Here is a 20174-nt window from a genome sequence, read left to right as displayed (position 1 = left end):
GGGAAATTAGACTAAATAAATATTCATTTATTTATTCATTTACTTGTACTGACGTTGGTTTGTTTCTTTGCTCATTTTGCAGCGTCCTTGGTCTCTGGAGCCACAACTTGACTTCTGACCCCAGGCTGCATCTCCCTAGTGGTCTTTTACGAGAAGCTGTGGAGAAACGTTATTTCGGAAGACCAGATGTTTTGCATGCAGTGCATCTTCTTATGGCAGGTAAGAAGCTTTCTCCCATCCTCCTAAACCCATTTATATAATAAAAATAATCTTATTCTTTCTTCCTTATAGCACACTTCTGGACCGTGTCCTACCCTAAAGATCCCGACGCTTCTCCTGCGCTCCATGCGGAAGGCCTGAGTGAGCTGTCTCATCACCTGGTATGTCATCTTTGCGCAAAATGTCTTGCTAGTTTATCTTTGTATACCAATGTGGACAATTCACTCTCTGTATTCAACTTCTCAGCTCTGTGGCATGGAGTTACATACCCTCGGTCAGCTTCTTGTGCACCTTCCGTTTCTGCGGGCACATGTCAGTTTGGGTCTTTTATCGCACCTGTGCCAGGTTTACAGCAGCTATGGTGAGTGTCATTAGACTATATTCAAAAATGGCTAACATAGGACATAAATGCAAAAGGATCTCATCGAAAGAAAATAACCTTACTGTGAGGCAAACCCTGGGATATGAAGATGAATTATGACTTCCAGTCATAATCGCTCTCATCACTCCATGGCAGTGCCCCCTCCCTTCTTGTTCTCAGAGGTCCAGCATCTGTGAAGGTGTCACATCCCAGCCATCTCCTGTGATATGGAGATTAGGTGACGTGGGAACAATGGACACAGGATGACTCCCTGCCGTGACCCTGTAGTAGGGGCTGCTATCTAATTAGCAAGGCTATGGAAGTATCCAGACAGAACGACTCCAGTAAAAAATGGTTCATATCTCGCAAGCCATATTTCCGATAAATATGGCAACCATAAAAATGGTGTCTCCGCATGCGGACGATGCTGGCACACCCTTTTTATGGGAGCGGGAGCTTGGGAAATACCCCAGGCGTGATATCAGCCAATGTGGAACTAGTAGACGAGTCATGAGTCCTCTCATTCTGTAGCTAAATTCATAACTGTCACAATGAGAGCATTGGCGTCCGCCTACGACGCTCCCAGGCAAAGTTATGGCCCATATTCCATGTTGTGGATTGTCCATAACTCCAGCCAGGGGTGGAGCAGTGCTCCCTCTGAGGTCACTAGGGTAGGAGGGGACCTGGATTTGCCCAGGTTGATAACCCTACTTCGGCCATTTTCCAGTGTTCTTTCGCTGGGGGTCACGTGTAGGAAACATCTGTGGGAAGGATCCTAGAAACCTGGCCTACAGCGCCCCCCTGTGGCCAGACGCACAAGGTAACTGCTGGAACTGTGTATGCCTGTTTGTAACCCATGCTTTGCTTGTAACTGTACTCTGACATATGTATATTCTGTAGATCCCCTATTGTATATATTGTAGTTCTAGTGTGGCTTTAGGCCGATTAAATTATATAATTAATCTTGGGCTGTTCTGTTATCTCGATCTTGAATCCCACGTCTGTGTGTTCGGCTAATAGTTACCGTGAATCGGTTGGTGGCAGCGAGTTGTGCCAAGGATTATTGTGGGGAGGCCAGTGAGATTCGGGGAGGTTTTATATATTCCGCCCGCGGAGGTCGGGGGAATATATACCCTACTCTCACCGGGGACCCTTCAATAATCGGCATAAGTAGTATAGCGGCCTCCTTGCTTATTGTCGGGCAATTCCATAATTGGCCTGACTATAAGAGGGGCGCTAGAGAGCGCGTCACGTGCTCTGTCTGTCGGTCGGGAGGTATAAAGGAGGGGTGACCCCCCACTTGTTACCCCCCGATTGTGACGTACTGGTAGCCAGCGCGGGGGATTTCTGAGTGACCCCCCCGGTGGTTCGTGACACTTACCAAAACTAGATCAGATTACCAATGCGCTGGCAGCCCCAAATGATATAAGCGGGGACATTACAAGTGCAGATGAAGCAACCACTCCAAAACCTACTAATTCATGGAGGGGGTGGTTATCTAGTATTACCAATTCATGGAGGGGGTGGTTAGCTAGTATTAAAAATGCACACAGATGAGACTTGTATAGGGCACCAGTCACACAGGTTTGTGTGGTGCACAGTGTCTGGCTTACCTGCACATCACCGGTGTGTTTGACGCCCTATGCAAGCCTCATCTTTGTGCATGTTGAATACTAGCCAACCACCCCCTCCATGAATTTGTAGGTTTGAGTGTTGCTTCATTAGTATTTTGCACCTATAATGCCCCTGCCTTCATCATGGGGGTCTGCTGCATCCAGTAGTGCATTGGTAATCTGACCTGGTGTAAGACTGTTTTTCTTTTTCTGTGACTTTTTTTGTCTGCAGTTGTTCCCCAGCCATCTATGCTGCACATATGTTTTGGTTTATTATTGTCATCCTATGTTAGGTAATGTGTTTTGCCATTTATGTATGTTAACCCATGTTTTTGGTCACCCAGGGATTGCAGTTTCAAAAAGGGCTTCATCTTGGGAACACACGGAGATGGATCCACCAACCCCCGAACCTCCAGTCAGGGCATTCAGGGAGTTCATTGAGCGATCCATTCACATTCTGTCCCACAATCCTTCTCTGTTTTATCAGTTGGCTCTGAATGAACCTGATTGTTCCCCAGTTTGCACCCAAGCTCAAGAGGTTTTGGCAGACTGGAAGAGTTCAGAAGGACAGTTTATCACAGCATGGGACAATAAGCCCAACTCTGTCAACTTCTGTAGCAGGTAAGGGGTTGTGTAATTGAGCCACCTTGGATTTTGGTGTCATGCTTATTATTATTTTGTATCGGCAACTGAAGTTTGTTTCTTCCCCGCAGCAAATCCTTGGATGTTCCTTCTACCCCAGGTGGTGTTGGACTCAGTAGCAAAGGAGACTTGGCAGTAGTCGGCACTAGTGATGGCTCACTGCATATCCTTCATACAGACTGCGGAAAGGTGACAACTTCAATTTACTTTTGAGTCATTTCTCTTCTATGCTATTAGTTAAAACTAGCGTAAATGCATCAAATCCGTAGATGTGGCAATGTCGATAAATAACAGAGTTTTCCATTAAAAGCAGCAGATCAGGAATATTTTTGCCTATATAATGCTAACTTGTCATCAATATTTTTAGCTGTTTAATTTGTTTCATTCCTGCTCAGGTACAATCATGCACATTGAACTTTCCGGTACATGTTCTGCTGTATAGACAAAAGATCAGTCTCATCATCTCTCATATCCCCCCTCCTCCCCGACAACTGATTCTTTCACTTTTTAACAAGCTGAGTCCTTTTTTTCTGTGTAATTACCCGAAGACATACAATTGTGCTAAAGATAATATTTATACCTTGTATTAGATACCAGGACAGCAGTGATATAGTAGGTCAGTTACTAAAATGATTGGCAGAAATAAAAAATAAACATCCCTTATACACATTGTCCATACTCCGACTCCTGTGTGCAGAATCCCAAGTGTATTCCTGTTAGATGCTGCTTCACACTGCTCTCCCATGCCTCCTGCTTGTAAGAGCTGCCAGCATTGAGAAACCTATCACAAGCACAGAGCAGGAGAGAGATTATATGTAAAAAATAAGCTCCTCTATACTCTGTGAGTGCTGTATGCAGAATCCCCAGTGTATTCATATGAGATGCTGCTTAACATTGCTTTCCCCGCCAGGGAAAAACCTATCATGGGCAGGAGGCAGTGGAGAGAAGGGTTGAGCTGTGCCACTAAGAAAACATTGATACTGCAGTTCTGTATCACAGATCTTGCTGCCATTAGAAAGCGTTCAGGTCAGAACAAATGCAACAAATGTAGGTATGCACAAGAGCCTCAACATAATTCTTTATTAATGCCGTATTCTGAACTATATAGGTATAGTGGCAGACCTTTATCTAGACTACACAAACATATTTTTCTTTGTCGCTCCATTGGGAGACCCAGACAATTGGGTGTATAGCTTCTGCCTCCGGAGGCCACACAAAGTATTACACTTTAAAAAGTGTAACCCCTCCCCTCTGCCTATACACCCTCCCGTGCATCACGGGCTCCTCAGTTTTATGCTTTGTGTGGAAGGAGGCACACATCCACTCATGCATTCTCATTTTAGTTATATCGGTTGGAAGAAAAGTGGGCCCCCACGGGGCCCCCGGCATGTTCCCTTCTCACCCCACTACGTCAGTGGTGCTGTTAAGATTGAGGTACCCATTGCGGGTACAAAGGCCGGAGCCTCATGCCGTCTCCTTCACCATCCCTTAGCGGCTCTGGGAGAAGTGGGATCCTGAGCGGTCATCCATTCACTGGGACCGTGCTCCCTCCGCAGCCCCTGTGGGAATCTGTCGGACAGGAGTCTATTTATCCTCAGGGACCGGGCCCTGCATCACTAAGGTACTATGTGTCCCCATGGGGGATGTACATGGAGCGCCTTCATCCCGGACGCTGCAGCAGCTGCTTATTTGTGACGGCCGGCGGACTTCCGCGCCGACTGCGCCTGCTTGTCGGCCGCGGTCTTAAATTTAGTCCCCGGCTTCAATTGCGGCCTACTAGCAAAACTCCCGCCCCCGGGCCTGTTTATCAGGGGTAAGGGCGGGACTGCCGACCTGACGTCGGATGTGAGGGCCAGAGCATCCTGTATGTTTCCTCCCCCCTCACTGATCACTGTGGGGACTCCAGATTCCCGCACTTTTCTAGCGCCGCCCACGGCCCCACTCCTCCCCAGAGAGCTCCGGCAGCCATTTTTTTGGCATTCTGCCGGTGGAGGATTTCCAGGAAAGAGCTCTGCAACGCTGGGAGACCTAAGGCAGGGAATCTGGAGGACACACGCTCCGCTTTTTAGCGGTCGGTAAGCCACACCGGTCACCCGGTGCTGGTCCCCTTAGGGTGCCGGAATAGATACTATATATTTATATATTTCTGTTCGGTCGGGCTGCATACCCTTTCCCATATACCCTCAGTGATCACTCTCCTAGGAGACAACAGCATGTCGTCCACAAGGAGCAAGGGTGCCAAGGCACAGGGTTATTTTGCGACCTGTACCTCTTGTGCGGCTAAGTTACCTGCGGGTTCCACCTACCCTCACTGTGAGCAATGCTCAACCCCTGTTTTGCTTGCTCAGCCGGAGCCTCGGTGACTAGTGGGCCCCTCGGCTCAGGTAGACCCCCCTGCTCTCCCTGTCCAGGCGGCAGGGACAGAGTTTGCCGTTTTTGCTGAAAAACTCTCTGAGTCACTCTCACAATCCATGGCTCAGTCTATGGACAAATGGTCTGCCAAGCTGCTTGAAGCTTTGCAGTCCAGACCGGTCCTTACACAGGCCCCGGGCCCTGTTGGATCGTCGCCTCCAGGCCCCTCTCTGTCCGCGCCGCAGCGCGTTCCCAGGGGGGGCCCTAGGTCTCACGTGGAGGACTCCTGCCCGGACCACAGTCCCAGACCGGCTAAGCGGGCCCGCTGGGAATCTTCCCCGACTTCTTCACGCTGCTCGGGTTCCCAGCTTGAGGACTCTCTGGAGGACGAGGCGGACGTCGCAGCTCAGGGCTCTGACCCTGACGTTGCTCTCAATCTTGATACACCTGAAGGGGACGCCATAGTAAATGACCTTATCTCGTCCATCAACCAGGTGTTAGATATATCTCCCCCGCCGCCACCTGTAGAGGAGTCGACTTCTCAGCAGGAGAAACACCAGTTTCGGTTCCCTAAACGTACACGGAGTGCGTTTTTCGATCACTCTAACTTCAGAGATGCTGTCCAGAAGCCCAGAGCGGTTCCGGACAAGCGCTTTACTAAGCGCCTTACTGACACACGTTACCCCTTCCCCTCTGACGTAGTTAAGGGTTGGGCTCAATGTCCCAAGGTGGATCCCCCAGTCTCTAGATTGGCGGCTAGATCTGTGGTATCAGTTGCAGATGGCTCATCGCTTAAGGATGCCACGGACAGGCAGATAGAGCTCCTGGTGAAATCCATCTATGAAGCCACGGGCGCGTCTTTTGCCCCGGCTTTTGCAGCCGTGTGGGCACTCCAAGCTATCTCAGCTTGTCTGGCTGAGATTAATGCGGTCACACGTAATTCTGCTCCGCAGGTTGCATCTTTGACTTCTCAGGCGTCAGCTTTTTCTTCCTACGCCATGAACGCAGTTCTAGACTCTGCTAGCCGTACAGCGGTGGCATCAGCTAACTCTGTGGCAGTCCGCAGGGCCATGTGGCTGCGCGAATGGAAGGCAGACTCGGCTTCCAAGAGGTTCTTAACCGGTTTGCCGTTTTCTGGCGACTGCTTGTTTGGCGAACGATTGGATGAGATTATTAAGGAATCCAAGGGAAAGGACTCCTCCTTACCCCAGTCCAAACCGAAGAGACCTCAGCAACGGAAAATACAATCAAGGTTTCGGTCCTTTCGTCCCTCCGCCAAGCCTCAATCCTCTTCGTCCAGCAGGCCGGAGAAAGGCCAGAGGAACTCCTATGCGTGGCGGGCTAAGCCACGCCCCCAAAAACCCGCCGGAGCCAATGCCTCCAAGGCGGCCTCTTCATGACTCTCGGCATCCCCGAACCGCATCCTAGGTCGGTGGCAGGCTCTCCCGCTTTTGCGACGCCTGGTGGCCACATGTTCAAGACCGATGGGTGAGAGACGTTCTGTCTCACGGTTACAGGATAGAGTTCAGCTCTCGTCCCCCGACTCGTTTCTTTAGAACCTCTCCGCCCTCCGAGCGAGCCGAGGTACTTTTTCAGGCGGTGAACGCTCTGAAGATAGAAGGAGTTGTGATCCCTGTTCCCCCCCAGGAACATGGTCGCGGCTTTTACTCCAACTTGTTTGTGGTGCCAAAGAAGGACGGCTCGTTCCGTCCCGTTCTGGACCTCAAACTGCTCAACAGACATGTGAGCACCAGACGGTTTCGGATGGAATCTCTCCACTCGGTCATCGCTTCGATGTCACAAGGAGACTTCCTAGCATCGATCGACATCAAGGATGCTTATCTCCATGTGCCGATCGCATCCGAACATCAACGCTTTTTGCGTTTCGCCATCGGGGACGAACACCTTCAGTTCGTGGCATTGCCTTTCGGCCTGGCGACAGCCCCACGGGTGTTCACCAAGGTCATGGCATCGGTTGTGGCGGTCCTACACTCTCAGGGCCACTCGGTGATTCCCTACTTAGACGATCTTCTGGTCAGGGCACCCTCCCAGATGGCGTGTCAAAACAGCCTTTCCGTCGCTCTGGCGACTCTCCAGCAGTTCGGGTGGATCATCAACTTCCCAAAATCCAAGTTGACACCGACTCAATCACTGACGTACCTTGGGATGGAGTTTCATACTCAGTCAGCGGTAGTCATGCTACCGCTGGACAAACAGCTGTCGCTGCAGGCAGGGGTGCAATCTCTTCTTCGGGGTCAGTCACACCCCTTGAGGCGCCTTATGCACTTCCTGGGGAAGATGGTGGCAGCGATGGAGGCAGTGCCCTTCGCGCAATTCCATCTGCGGCCACTCCAGTGGGACATTCTCCGCAAATGGGACAGGAGGTCGACTTCCCTCGACAGGAATGTCTCTCTTTCCCTTGCAACCAAGACGTCACTTCAGTGGTGGCTCCTTCCCAACTCTCTTTCGCAGGGAAAATCCTTCCTACCTCCAACCTGGGCTGTGGTCACCACGGACGCGAGCCTGTCAGGGTGGGGGGCGGTTTTTCTCCACCACAGGGCTCAGGGAACCTGGACTCCGATAGAGTCATCCCTTCAGATCAATATTCTGGAGATAAGGGCAGTGTATCTAGCCCTATTGGCCTTTCATCGGTGGCTGGAGGGCAGGCAGATCCGGATCCAGTCGGACAACGCCACTGCCGTCGCATACATCAACCACCAAGGCGGCACTCGCAGTCGTCAAGTCTTCCAGGAAGTCCGACGGATTCTGCAGTGGGTGGAAGCCACAGCTTCCACCATCTCCGCAGTTCACATCCCGGGTGTAGAAAACTGGGAAGCAGATTTTCTCAGTCGTCAGGGCATGGACGCGGGGGAATGGTCTCTTCACCCAGACGTGTTTTGAGAGATCTGTCGCCGCTGGAGAACGCCGGACATCGACCTCATGGCGTCACGGCACAACAACAAAGTCCCGGCATTCATGGCCCGGTCTCAAGATCACAGAGCTCTGGCGGCGGACGCATTAGTTCAGGATTGGTCGCAGTTTCGACTGCCTTACGTATTTCCTCCTCTGGCGATGCTGCCCAGAGTGTTGCGCAAAATCAGGTCGTCGCGCCATTCTCGTCGCCCCAGATTGGCCGAGGCGGTCATGGTACCCGGATCTGTGGCATCTCACGGTGGGTCAACCGTGGGCGCTCCCAGACCGCCCAGACTTGCTGTCACAAGGGCCGTTTTTCCATCTGAATTCTGTGGCCCTCAACCTGACGGTGTGGCCATTGAGTCCTGGCTCCTAGCGTCCTCAGGGTTATCTCAAGATGTCATTGCCACCATGAGACAGGCCAGGAAACCAACGTCCGCCAAGATCTATCACAGGTCTTGGAGGATCTTCTTATCCTGGTGCTCTTATAAGGGTTTTACTCCCTGGCCTTTTGCCTTACCCACTTTTCTTTCATTCCTTCAATCCGGAATGGACAAGGGGTTGTCTCTCGGCTCTCTCAAGGGACAAGTATCGGCGCTATCCGTATTTTTTCAAAAGCGTCTAGCCAGGCTTCCGCAGGTCCGCACGTTCCTGCAGGGAGTTTGCCACATAGTCCCACCTTACAAGCGTCCGCTGGAACCCTGGGACCTTAACAGGGTGCTAACGGCTCTTCAGAAACCACCTTTCGAGCCGCTGCGGGATGTCTCTTTATCACGTCTTTCGCAGAAGGTGGCATTTCTAGTGGCAGTTACATCGCTCCGTAGAGTGTCGGAGCTGGCGGCGCTGTCATGCAAAGCCCCCTTCCTGGTTTTTCACCAGGATAAGGTGGTTCTGCGTCCTGTTCCGGAATTTCTCCCTAAGGTGGTATCTCCTTTTCATCTCAATCAGGATATCTCCTTACCTTCATTTTGCCCTAATCCAATTCACCAATGTGAAAAGGATTTGCACTCCTTAGATCTAGTGAGAGCACTCCGACACTACGTGTCTCGCACGGCGCCCCTGCGTCGTTCGGATGCGCTCTTTGTCCTTGTCGCTGGCCAGCGTAAGGGTTCGCAGGCTTCCAAGTCAACCTTGGCTCGGTGGATCAAGGAACCGATTCTTGAAGCCTACCGTTCTTCTGGGCTTCCGCTTCCTTTGGGGCTGAAAGCCCATTCTACCAGAGCCGTGGGTGCGTCCTGGGCATTGCGGCACCGGGCTACGGCTCAGCAGGTGTGTCAGGCAGCTACCTGGTCTAGTCTGCACACTTTCACGAAACACTATCAAGTGCATACCTATGCTTCGGCAGACGCCAGTCTAGGTAGGCGAGTCCTTCAGGCGGCGGTTGCCCACCTGTAAGAGGGGGTCGTTTTCGGCTCTTTTTATCGAGGTATTCTTTTACCCACCCAGGGACTGCTTTTGGACGTCCCAATTGTCTGGGTCTCCCAATGGAGCGACAAAGAAGAAGGGAATTTTGTTTACTTACCGTAAATTCCTTTTCTTCTAGCTCCTATTGGGAGACCCAGCACCCGCCCCTGTTCCCTTCGGGCTGTTTGTTCTTTTGTGTTCACATGTTGTTCATGTTGAATGGTTCTTTTGGTTCATGGTTTCAGTTCTCCGAACATCCTTCGGATTGAATTTACCTTAGACCAATTTATAAGTTTCCTCCTTCCTGCTTTTGCACCAAAACTGAGGAGCCCGTGATGCACGGGAGGGTGTATAGGCAGAGGGGAGGGGTTACACTTTTTAAAGTGTAATACTTTGTGTGGCCTCCGGAGGCAGAAGCTATACACCCAATTGTCTGGGTCTCCCAATAGGAGCTAGAAGAAAAGGAATTTACGGTAAGTAAACAAAATTCCCTTCATTTTGGGCTTAAGGGTACCGTCTCGCTAAACGACGTACCAGCGATTCCGACCACGATATGACCTGGTCAGGATCACTGGTGCGTCGCTACATGGTCGCTGGTGAGCTGTCAATCAGGCAGATCTCACCAGCGACCAGCCCCCAGCCACCAGCGACGCGTGGAAGCGATGCTGCGCTTGGTAACTAAGGTAAATATCGGGTAACCAAGCTAAGTGCTTCTCTTAGTTACCCGATGTTTACCATGGTTACCAGTGTCTGCAGCTTCCTCACGCCGGCTCCCTGCACATTCAGATCATTGCTCTCACTGTCAAACACAGCGATGTGTGCTTCACAGCGGGAGAGCAACGTCCAAAAAATGAACCAGCACTGTGTGTAGTGAGCAGCGATTTCACAGCAGGGGCCAGATCGCTGCTCAGTGTCACACACAGAGAGATCGCTAATGAGGTCACTGGTGTGTCACAAAAACCGTGACTCAGCAGCGATCTCGCTAGTGATCTCGCTGTGTGTGAAGTACCCCTAAGTCCCTTGTATTTGGATAGCTCAGATTAGATTTACTTGTGTTTTTCTTTTGCAGGAAATCCGAACCTTGTACAGCGGCTGTGACGGAGTCTCTTGCTGCACATTTATTTCTGACATTTTGCTTTGTGTTGGCTCATATGATGGAACATTGGAGATTTGGAACATAACAGATGGGTGCCGGTATGATGTGCCTCATTCCACACATTATGTAGTTTGACATTAATAAGTATAAATTGGGTTTTTAACAGTCTGACACTATAATTTCTCAGCCAGAAGGAAGAAAGTTTATTTAAAGTTAATTCACAAGTTGCTGCTAGAAAGTGGATTTTCCAAAAGTGATGCAAAACGGGATTCGGATGTATGCACTGACAGTGCCATTGACTATAATGGTGTAGACAGAATTATTGTGTGATCTGTTATGCACCATTTTCATGTGCATACACCTACTGGAAGCAGACAACTAGACGTAGAAGACTTTGTCTGGGTTTCTGTGTCGTTTAGGTGTATATGCCCTAAAATAGTGCACAACAGAGGACATGGTGACTCCGTCTGAACCATTATGGTCAATGGCCCCATCGGCACATACGTCTGAATCCCGTATTGTGGGGGGGTTCAGACGTAAACCCTGACGTGACCACTGACCATGGGGAACAACACAATGCCAAAGCACCTTTGGACCTTAATGAGTGTTATGTGGACTGGAATGGGTTACATACTAGACTTCATACTATATATCCTAGATAAATCTTTTGCTTATTGCTTTTTTTTACCCAGAATTCATAGAATTGAAGCTCACAGACGACAGGTCACAGGATGTTGTGTTAGTGCTGACCACAGGCAAATACTCACCTGTTCTTTGGATTTTGATATCAAGGTAATTCTGCATCTGAAATTTATTGATTTTGTGATTTCTTACATTTATATCTACTTCTTTTAATTTATTCTAAAACCCTTTATTTCTAGATATGGGACACCAGTCGTTGCACCCTCCTAGGCTCCAGCTCCTTCTCCAGTCCTCTGAACTGTGCAGCATTTCACCCTAGTCGTCATGTGGTTTCTGTAGGATCATGGGATGGCAAAGTATCTGTTGTTCAACTGGACAGTTGGAAAAGAAGTTCTGTAAGTGACGTTTTCCACTGATAAGTCTTTGTCCGGTCATATTCATGAGGAACTCAAAGTTTTTTTTCTCCAGGTTCTCTGTGGTTCCTCATCCGTGAGAACCGTGTCCTTCTCATTAGATGGCAATGTAGTGGTCTCTGGGAGTCTTGATGGATGGGTGTCTTTGTGGTCATGGGAAGCACAAGTTCTCTTGTCACGTTTCAGGGCTCATAGTGGCTACGCACTGACTTCTAACTTTTTGAGGCATGGAGAATATCTCCTGACTGGTGGAGAAGATGGCAAGGTAATAGCTTCATGAAATGAATTGGTGACTGTAGATGTCATTGCTGTTGTTGATGATAAATCTCATTCCCTTTTCAGGTGCAAGTTTCATCCGGCGGACTCGGGAGGCTACATGCACAAGGTTGTGTGAAGACTGCCATGTCTCCTGCACTTTCTGTAGCGCTCTCTCCTGACAGGCAGCTGTTTGCTGTTGGCTATCATTCAGATTCAGTTTACATCTACAAAATTAAAAATGGTAAACTCAGAGAAGGCTTATATGGCTTATAGGAAATATACAACGTAATATCATGTTCTCAAGTTTTTTGCATTCTTTCAAGGGGAGCTCGTATCGCAGTGTCCTATTGAGAACATGGCAGTCGGCAGTCTTGTGTGGCTCTCTAATAACACCCTGGCAACTGGGAGCTCCGATAGTTTAATTCGTGTGTGGACCATATCACCAGGACAGTCTACTTGTCACCTTACTCTGTGTGGACACCAGCGACCTGTTGAGGCCCTGGCATTATCCCCTCAGTTTCTAGCATCAGCTTCTGGTGAGAATGCTTAAAACATTGCTATCATGTATATATTGTTTTTGATGTCTTCACACATGATAATAATTAACATATTGCGATCAATGTGGGCCATATAATGGATTGAATACTGACTACTTAAAGGAAATGTTAAATTATATCTAGTATTTAAATGGGTAATTCAGAATAGAAGTTCTCATTTGCCTCTTTTAAATAATTATGATATTATTTTCTTACTCCAGAGGATGTTTCCATCTGTCTGTGGTCCGTGGATAATGTCATGATGGGTGATTTATCAATCTCTCCCACTTCTGTTCTTCGGGGTCATACGGCGGGTGTTACATGCTGCGCTTTTAGCCCAGGTGGCAACTTGCTGGCTACTGGTGGGAAAGACCGGGTAAGATCCACTAGTGGTGTGTGGAAGATGTGAGTAGTGTGAAGAGAGTTGGTGCATATATATAAACCCGTACAAAATCGAGATACAGTATATCACAAATGTGAGCACACCCTCACATTTTTGTAAATACTTATATCTTTTCATGGGACAACACTGAATATATGACACTGATACAATGTAAAGTAGTCAGTGTACAGCTTGTATAACAGTGTAAATTTGGTGTCCTCTAAATAACTCAACACACAGCCAATAATGTCTAAACCACTGTCAACAAAAGTGAATACACCTCTATGTGAAAATTGCCAAACTGTGCCCAAATAGCCATTTCCATTCCCAGTTTCATGTGACTCATTAATGTTGCAAAGTCTCATGTGTGAATCGGGAGCAAGTGTGATAAATTTGGTGTTCTCGCTCACACACTCTCTCATACTGGTCACTGGAAGTTCAATGTGGCACCTCATGGCAAAGAATTCTCTGATAATCTGAAAAAAGAATTGTTGCTATAGATAAAGATGGCCGAGTGTATAAGAAGATTGCCAGCACTTGTAAAACTGAGCTGCAGCACAGTGGCCAAGACCATACAGCAGATTAACAAAACAGGTTCCACTCAGAACAGGCCTCTCCATGGTGTACCAAAGAAGTTGAGTAAACGTGCTCAGCGTCATATCCAGAGGTTGTCTTTTCAGATTAGACATATGAGTGCTGCCAGCATTGCTGCAGAGGTTAAAGAGAACCTGTCAGGTCCAATATGAACCCAGAACTATGGGGTCATGCGCACTGAGCCGAAATCCAGTGTCGGAGAGCGATGGCAGCGGAGAAGTGAGTGAGGTCATCCTCTAACACTGCACATTCATTAGCATGTTAGTACACCCACAGGGGCGTGCTAACATGCTAATGGGGCCAACTAGCCAGGGGAACTAATGCCTAGGGGACTAGTCCCCTCGCTCATTAGCATACAATATAAGATCTTTAGAAATACTTTTTCTAAAGATCTCTTTATCTATGCTATTGTATACAGAAACGGTTAGGCAGGGATTAATAATATGCACCCAGAACTGCTCCTGATTCTTGGTGCATATTGGACCTGACAGGTTCCCTTTAAATGGGTGGGGGTCAGCCTGTCAGTGCTCAGACCATTCGCTGCACACTGCATCAAATTGGTCTGCATGGCTGTCGGCCCAGAAGGAAGCCTATTCTAAAGATTATGCACAAGAAAACCTACAAACAGTTTGTTGAAGACAAGCAGACTAAGGACATGGATTACTAGATCTGTGACCTGAGGTCAGATGAGACCAAAATAAACTTATTTGGTTCAGATGGTGTCAAGTGTGTGTGGTGGCAACCAGGTGAAGAGTAAAAAGAAAAGTGTGTCTTACCTAAAGTCAAGCATGGTGGTGGGAGTGTCATGGTTTGGGGCTGCATGAGTGCTGCTGGCTGTGGGCATCTACAGTTCATTGAGGGAACCATGATTGCCAATATGTACTGTAACATACTAAAGCAGAGCATAATCCTCTCCCTTTGGAAACTGGGCCACAGGGCAGTTTTACAACATAATAACCCCAAACACACCTCCAAGACAACCACTGCCTTGCTAAAGAAACTGAGGGTAAAGGTGCTGGACTGGCAAAGCATGTCTTCAGACCTAAACCCTATTGAGGGCATTCTCAAACGGAAGGTGGAGGAGCATAAGGACTTTAACATCCACCAGCTCCATAATGTCATCGTGGAGGAGTTGAAGAGGATTCCAATGGCTCTTATGAAGCTTTAGTGAACTTCATGCCCAAGAGAAATAAAGGGGTTTTTCCACGAACAAAGTTAATTTTAAAGTTGATTTTAATCAGTAGACCTTGGAATAATAATAAGTTCCACAATTGGATGGGCTTAAAAAAAATGTTCCTGTGTTGAGATAATCTTATATATGTGCCCCTGCTATGGACTGTGTAATGGCTGTGTCTGACCGTACAGGGACATGGTCTAATCATACCACATCTCCTGGGCCAGGAAGGATGTAAAAGAGTATACAGATAGTACAGCTCAGGATTGCAAATTATTCTTTCTTCGTCGCTCTATTGGGAGACCCAGACGATTGGGACGATTGGGGTGTATAGCACTGCCTCCGGAGGCCACACAAAGCAATTACACCAAAAAGTGTAAGGCCCCTCCCCTTCTGGCTATACACCCCCAGTGGGATCACTGGCTCACCAGTTTTCTGCTTTGTGCGAAGGAGGTCAGACATCCACGCATAGCTCCACTGTTTGTAGTCAGCAGTAGCTGCTGGCTATATCGGATGGAAGAAAAGAGGGCCCATATGGGGCCCCCAGCATGCTCCCTTCTCACCCGCGGTGGTGCTTGTAAGGTTGAGGTACCTATTGCTGGTACAGAGGCTGGAGCCCACATGCTGTTTTCCTTCCACATCCCCTGCAGGGCTCTGTGGAAGTGGGATCTTGCCGGCCCCCAAGCCCTGGGGCCGGGCTCCATCCACAGAACCATAGAACCTGCTGGATTTGGAGCGGGAGTGCCGTTCAGGGACAAGGCCCTGCAACTTTCAGGTACTCTGTGTCCCCGGCAGGCACGGACACTCTCAGGCTTGCTGAGCGTTATAGTGCGCCGGGGACAGTAGCGCTGTGCGCCGGGGTTAGGTCACTGCAGCTTTGCTGAGTGACGTTTCATGTTGGGAACTACTGCGCCGACCGCTCCTGGAGCGGCGGCGCAGCTGCGACTTGTAGTGCGCCGGGGACTTTGCGCCGACCGCGCTTTTACGGCGGCGGCGCTTCTAACTTTAGCCCCCGGCTTCTGCGGCCTAGTGCCGCTTCGTTCCCGCCCCCACCCTGTCAATCAGGGTAGGGGAGAGACGCTGCTCAATTAACAGCGCCGAGGGCTGGAGCTTTATTTACATGCTCCAGCCCTCTCACTAGGCACAGGGGGAAGCAGACTTCCCGCTCTTCGTCGGTGTACGCCCAGGGCCCGCCCCCCCTCTCCACAAGGACGCCGGCAGCCATTACACATGCGGTCTGGCTGGGGAAAGGCAGCAGGCTCTGGGAGACCCAGACTAGAGGGATTTCTGGCGTCCACACACCGCTCCTAAGCGGGCGGTAAGCAGCACAGTAGTGCTGGCCCCTCTAGTGCCTCAGTGTTATATTAGTGTACTTTTTTCTTGGTACCATATATATATATATATATATTTATATAGTGCACTGTAAGGTCGCTTCTTGGCTGGACACCCTGTACTGCTCTGAGGAGGCAGCAACATGTCATCCGCAAAACGCAAGGGTGCCAAGGCACAGGCTGTGTACACTGTTTGTACTGCATGTGGGGCTCATCTACCAGCAGGCTCCAACGACTCTCATTGTGTGCAATGTTCAGTCCCAGTGGCACTTCGTCAGCCAGAGCCTATTGTGATGGTAGCCCAGGCAGAGGCGCCTGTGAACCCTGCCCCGGTGACGGGGACAGACTTTGCAGTTTTTGCTGATAAAATGTCTGTGACTATGGCAAAAATCCTGGAGACCTTGCAGTCCAGGCCAGTTGCTCAGACCATGGACACTGCTGTGTCTATGCTCTCCGGTCCCCCTCAGTTGGAACTAATCCGTACTTCAGGGGGGTCTCAAGCATCACAGGCTGAAGTCTCTGACTCAGATGACAGTCCCAGGCAGCCTAAGCGAGCTCGCTGGGAAAGACCCTCCACGTCTTCACACTGTTCAGGGTCTCAGTGACAAGAGTCTCTCTGTGATGAGACTGAGGACGGTGACCAGGAGTCTAATCCTGAGGCCCCTCTCAATCTGGATGCCCCTGATGGTGACGCCATGGTTAATGACCTTATATCGGCAATTAATAGGCTGTTGGATATTTCTCCCCCAGCCCCTTCTGCAGAGGAGGCAGCTGCACAGCAGGAGAAGTTCCATTTCCTATATCCCAAGCGTAAATTAAGTGCTTTTTTGGACCACTCTGACTTCAGAGAATCGATCCAGAAACACGACGCTCATCCAGACAAGCGTTTCTCTAAACGTTCTAAGGATACCCGTTATCCTTTTCCCTCTGAGGTGGCCAAACGCTGGACCCAGTGTCCAAAGGTGGATCCCCCAATTTCCAAGCTTGCGGCTAGATCCATAGTCGCAGTAGAGGATGGCGCTTCACTTAAAGATGCCAACGACAGACAGATGGACCTTTGGTTGAAATCTGTCTATGAATCTATCGGCGCGTCGTTTGCTCCAGCATTCGCGGCCGTGTGGGCACTCCAAGCTATTTCAGCTGGTTTAGCACAGGTGGATGCTTTCATACATCCAGCAGTGCCGCAAGTGGCGTCCCTAACTTCGCAAATGTCTGCGTTTGCGACCTATGCTATCAATGCTGTCCTAGAATCTACGAGCCGTACCGCTATGGCGTCCGCCAATTCTGTGGTTTTGCACAGAGCCTTGTGGTTAAAGGACTGGAAAGCAGATGCTGGTTCCAAAAAATGCTTAACCAGCTTGCCATTATCTAGAGACAGACTGTTTGGTGAGCCATTGGCTGAAATCATAAAACAGTCCAAGGGTAAGGACTCTTCCTTACCACAGCCCAGAGCAAGTAAACCTCAACAGAAAAAGTGGCAGTCGAGGTTTCGGTCCTTTCGAGGCTCGGGCAAGGCCCAATTCTCCTCGTCCAAAAGGACTCAGAAAGAACAAGGGAGCTCAGATTCCTGGCGGGCTCACTCACGCCCCAGGAAAACAAATGGAGGAACCGCTTCCAAAGCGGCTACCTCATGACTTTCGGCCTCCTCCCTCCGCATCCTCGGTCGGTGGCAGGCTCTCCCGCTTTTGCGACATTTGGCTGTCACAGGTCAAAGACCGGTGGGTAACAGACATTCTGTCTCGCGGGTACAGAATCGAGTTCAGTTCTCGGCCTCCACTTCGGTTCTTCAGAACCTCCCCACACCCCAACCGAGCAGATGCCCTGCTGCAGGCGGTGGACTCTCTAAGAGCAGAAGGAGTCGTGATCCCTGTCCCCCCTCACGAACGGGGGCGAGGATTTTACTCCAATCTCTTTGTGGTTCCAAAAAAGGACGGCTCCTTCCGTCCTGTTCTGGACCTAAAACTGCTCAACAAGCATGTGAACGCCAGGCGGTTCCGGATGGAATCCCTCCGCTCAGTCATTGCCTCAATGTCTCAAGGAGATTTCCTAGCATCAATAGACATCAAAGATGCTTATCTCCACGTGCCGATTGCTACAGAGCACCAATGCTTTCTACGCTTCGTGATAGGAGACGACCATCTTCAGTTCGTAGCTCTGCCATTTGGTCTGGCGACAGCCCCTCGGGTGTTCACCAAGATCATGGCGGCAGTGGTAGCAGTCTTGCACTCTCACGGACACTCTGTGATCCCTTACTTGGACGATCTACTGGTCAAGGCACCCTCTCAAGAGGCATGCCAACTCAGCCTGAATGTTGCACTGGAGACTCTCCAGGCGTTCGGGTGGATCATCAACTTCCCAAAGTCAAATCTGTCACCGACCCAATCACTAACGTATCTTGGCATGGAGTTTCATACTCTATCAGCGATAGTGAAGCTTCCGCTGGACAAGCAGCGGTCTCTACAGACTGGGGTGCAGGCTCTCCTTCAAAGTCAGCCGCACTCCTTAAGACGCCTCATGCACTTCCTCGGGAAGATGGTGGCGGCAATAGAGGCGGTTCCGTTTGCGCAGTTTCATCTGCGTCCACTTCAATGGGACATTCTCCGCCAATGGGACGGGAAGTCAACATCCCTGGACAGGAAAGTCTCCCTTTCCCAGACGGTCAAAGACTCTCTGCAGTGGTGGCTTCTTCCCACCTCATTATCACAGGGAAGATCCTTCCTACCACCGTCTTGGGCGGTGGTCACGACAGATGCGAGTCTGTCAGGGTGGGGAGCAGTCTTTCTCCACCACAGGGCTCAGGGTACGTGGTCTCAGCAGGAGTCCACCCTTCAGATCAATGTTCTGGAAATCAGAGCAGTGTATCTTGCCCTACTAGCCTTCCAGCAGTGGCTGGAAGGAAGGCAGATCCGAATTCAGTCGGACAACTCCACAGCGGTGGCATACATCAACCACCAAGGGGGGACACGCAGTCGGCAAGCCTTCCAGGAAGTCCGGCGGATTCTGATGTGGGTGGAAGCCACGGCCTCCACCATATCCGCGGTTCACATCCCCGGCGTAGAAAACTGGGAAGCAGACTTCCTCAGTCGCCAGGGCATGGACGCAGGGGAATGGTCCCTTCACCCAGACGTGTTTCAGGAAATCTGTCGCCGCTGGGGGGTGCCGGACGTCGACCTAATGGCGTCACGGCACAACAACAAGGTCCCAACCTTCATGGCACGGTCTCGCGATCAAAGAGCGCTGGCGGCAGACGCCCTAGTGCAAGATTGGTCGCAGTTCCGGCTCCCTTATGTGTTTCCACCTCTGGCACTCTTGCCCAGAGTGCTACGCAAGATCAGATCCGATTGCAGCCGCGTCATACTTGTCGCCCCAGACTGGCCGAGGAGGGCGTGGTATCCGGATCTGTGGCAGCTCACGGTCGGCCAACCGTGGGCACTCCCACACCGACCAGACTTACTGTCCCAAGGGCCGTTTTTCCATCGGAATTCTGCGGCCCTGAACCTGACTGTGTGGCCATTGAGTCCTGGATCCTAACGTCTTCAGGATTGTCCCAAGGTGTCGTTGCCACCATGAGACAGGCTAGGAAGCCCACGTCCGCTAAGATCTACCACAGAACGTGGAGGATATTTTTATCCTGGTGCTCTGCTCAGGGAGTGTCTCCCTGGCCATTTGCATTGCCTACCTTTCTTTCTTTCCTGCAATCTGGGTTAGAAAAAGGTTTGTCGCTCGGCTCCCTTAAAGGTCAGGTCTCGGCGCTATCCGTCTTTTTTCAGAGGCGTTTGGCACGCCTTCCTAAGGTGCGCACGTTCCTACAGGGGGTTTGCCATATCGTACCCCCGTACAAGCGGCCGTTAGATCCATGGGATCTGAACAGGGTACTAGTTGCCCTCCAGAAGCCGCCCTTCGAGCCTCTGAAGGAGGTTTCACTTTCTAGACTATCACAGAAAGTGGCTTTTCTGGTAGCGATCACATCTCTTCGGAGAGTGTCTGAGCTGGCAGCACTATCATCCAAGGCTCCCTTCCTGGTCTTCCACCAGGACAAGGTTGTGCTGCGCCCCATTCAGGAGTTTCTCCCGAAGGTGGTATCCTCTTTTCATCTTAATCAGGATATCTCTTTGCCTTCGTTTTGTCCTCATGCAGTTCATCGGTATGAGAAGGATTTACATTTGTTAGATCTGGTGAGAGCACTCAGAATCTACATTTCCCGCACGGCGCCCTTGCGCCGTTCGGATGCACTCTTTGTCCTT

The 20174-nt window shown here is 50.1% G+C and overlaps 1 protein-coding gene across 1 annotated transcript in view; it reads left to right on the top strand.

Annotated features, from left to right (window-relative positions):
- The window catches only part of TEP1 (telomerase associated protein 1), a 119149-nt gene that overhangs the window by 73127 nt on the left and 25848 nt on the right, over window positions 1–20174 (top strand). Inside the window, exons 31-42 of the mRNA XM_075319906.1 lie at window positions 83–219; window positions 292–380; window positions 466–580; window positions 2538–2814; window positions 2907–3024; window positions 10574–10698; window positions 11293–11392; window positions 11482–11637; window positions 11711–11920; window positions 11998–12154; window positions 12237–12449; window positions 12671–12825. Of these exons, the coding sequence (XP_075176021.1) occupies window positions 83–219; window positions 292–380; window positions 466–580; window positions 2538–2814; window positions 2907–3024; window positions 10574–10698; window positions 11293–11392; window positions 11482–11637; window positions 11711–11920; window positions 11998–12154; window positions 12237–12449; window positions 12671–12825 (1852 nt within the window). The remainder of the gene's footprint in view (window positions 1–82; window positions 220–291; window positions 381–465; window positions 581–2537; window positions 2815–2906; window positions 3025–10573; window positions 10699–11292; window positions 11393–11481; window positions 11638–11710; window positions 11921–11997; window positions 12155–12236; window positions 12450–12670; window positions 12826–20174) is intronic.

The sequence above is a fragment of the Anomaloglossus baeobatrachus genome, chromosome 1 (assembly GCF_048569485.1).
Source record: "Anomaloglossus baeobatrachus isolate aAnoBae1 chromosome 1, aAnoBae1.hap1, whole genome shotgun sequence".
Taxonomy (NCBI): domain Eukaryota; kingdom Metazoa; phylum Chordata; class Amphibia; order Anura; family Aromobatidae; genus Anomaloglossus; species Anomaloglossus baeobatrachus.
This window is presented reverse-complemented; position numbering and strand designations above follow the sequence as displayed.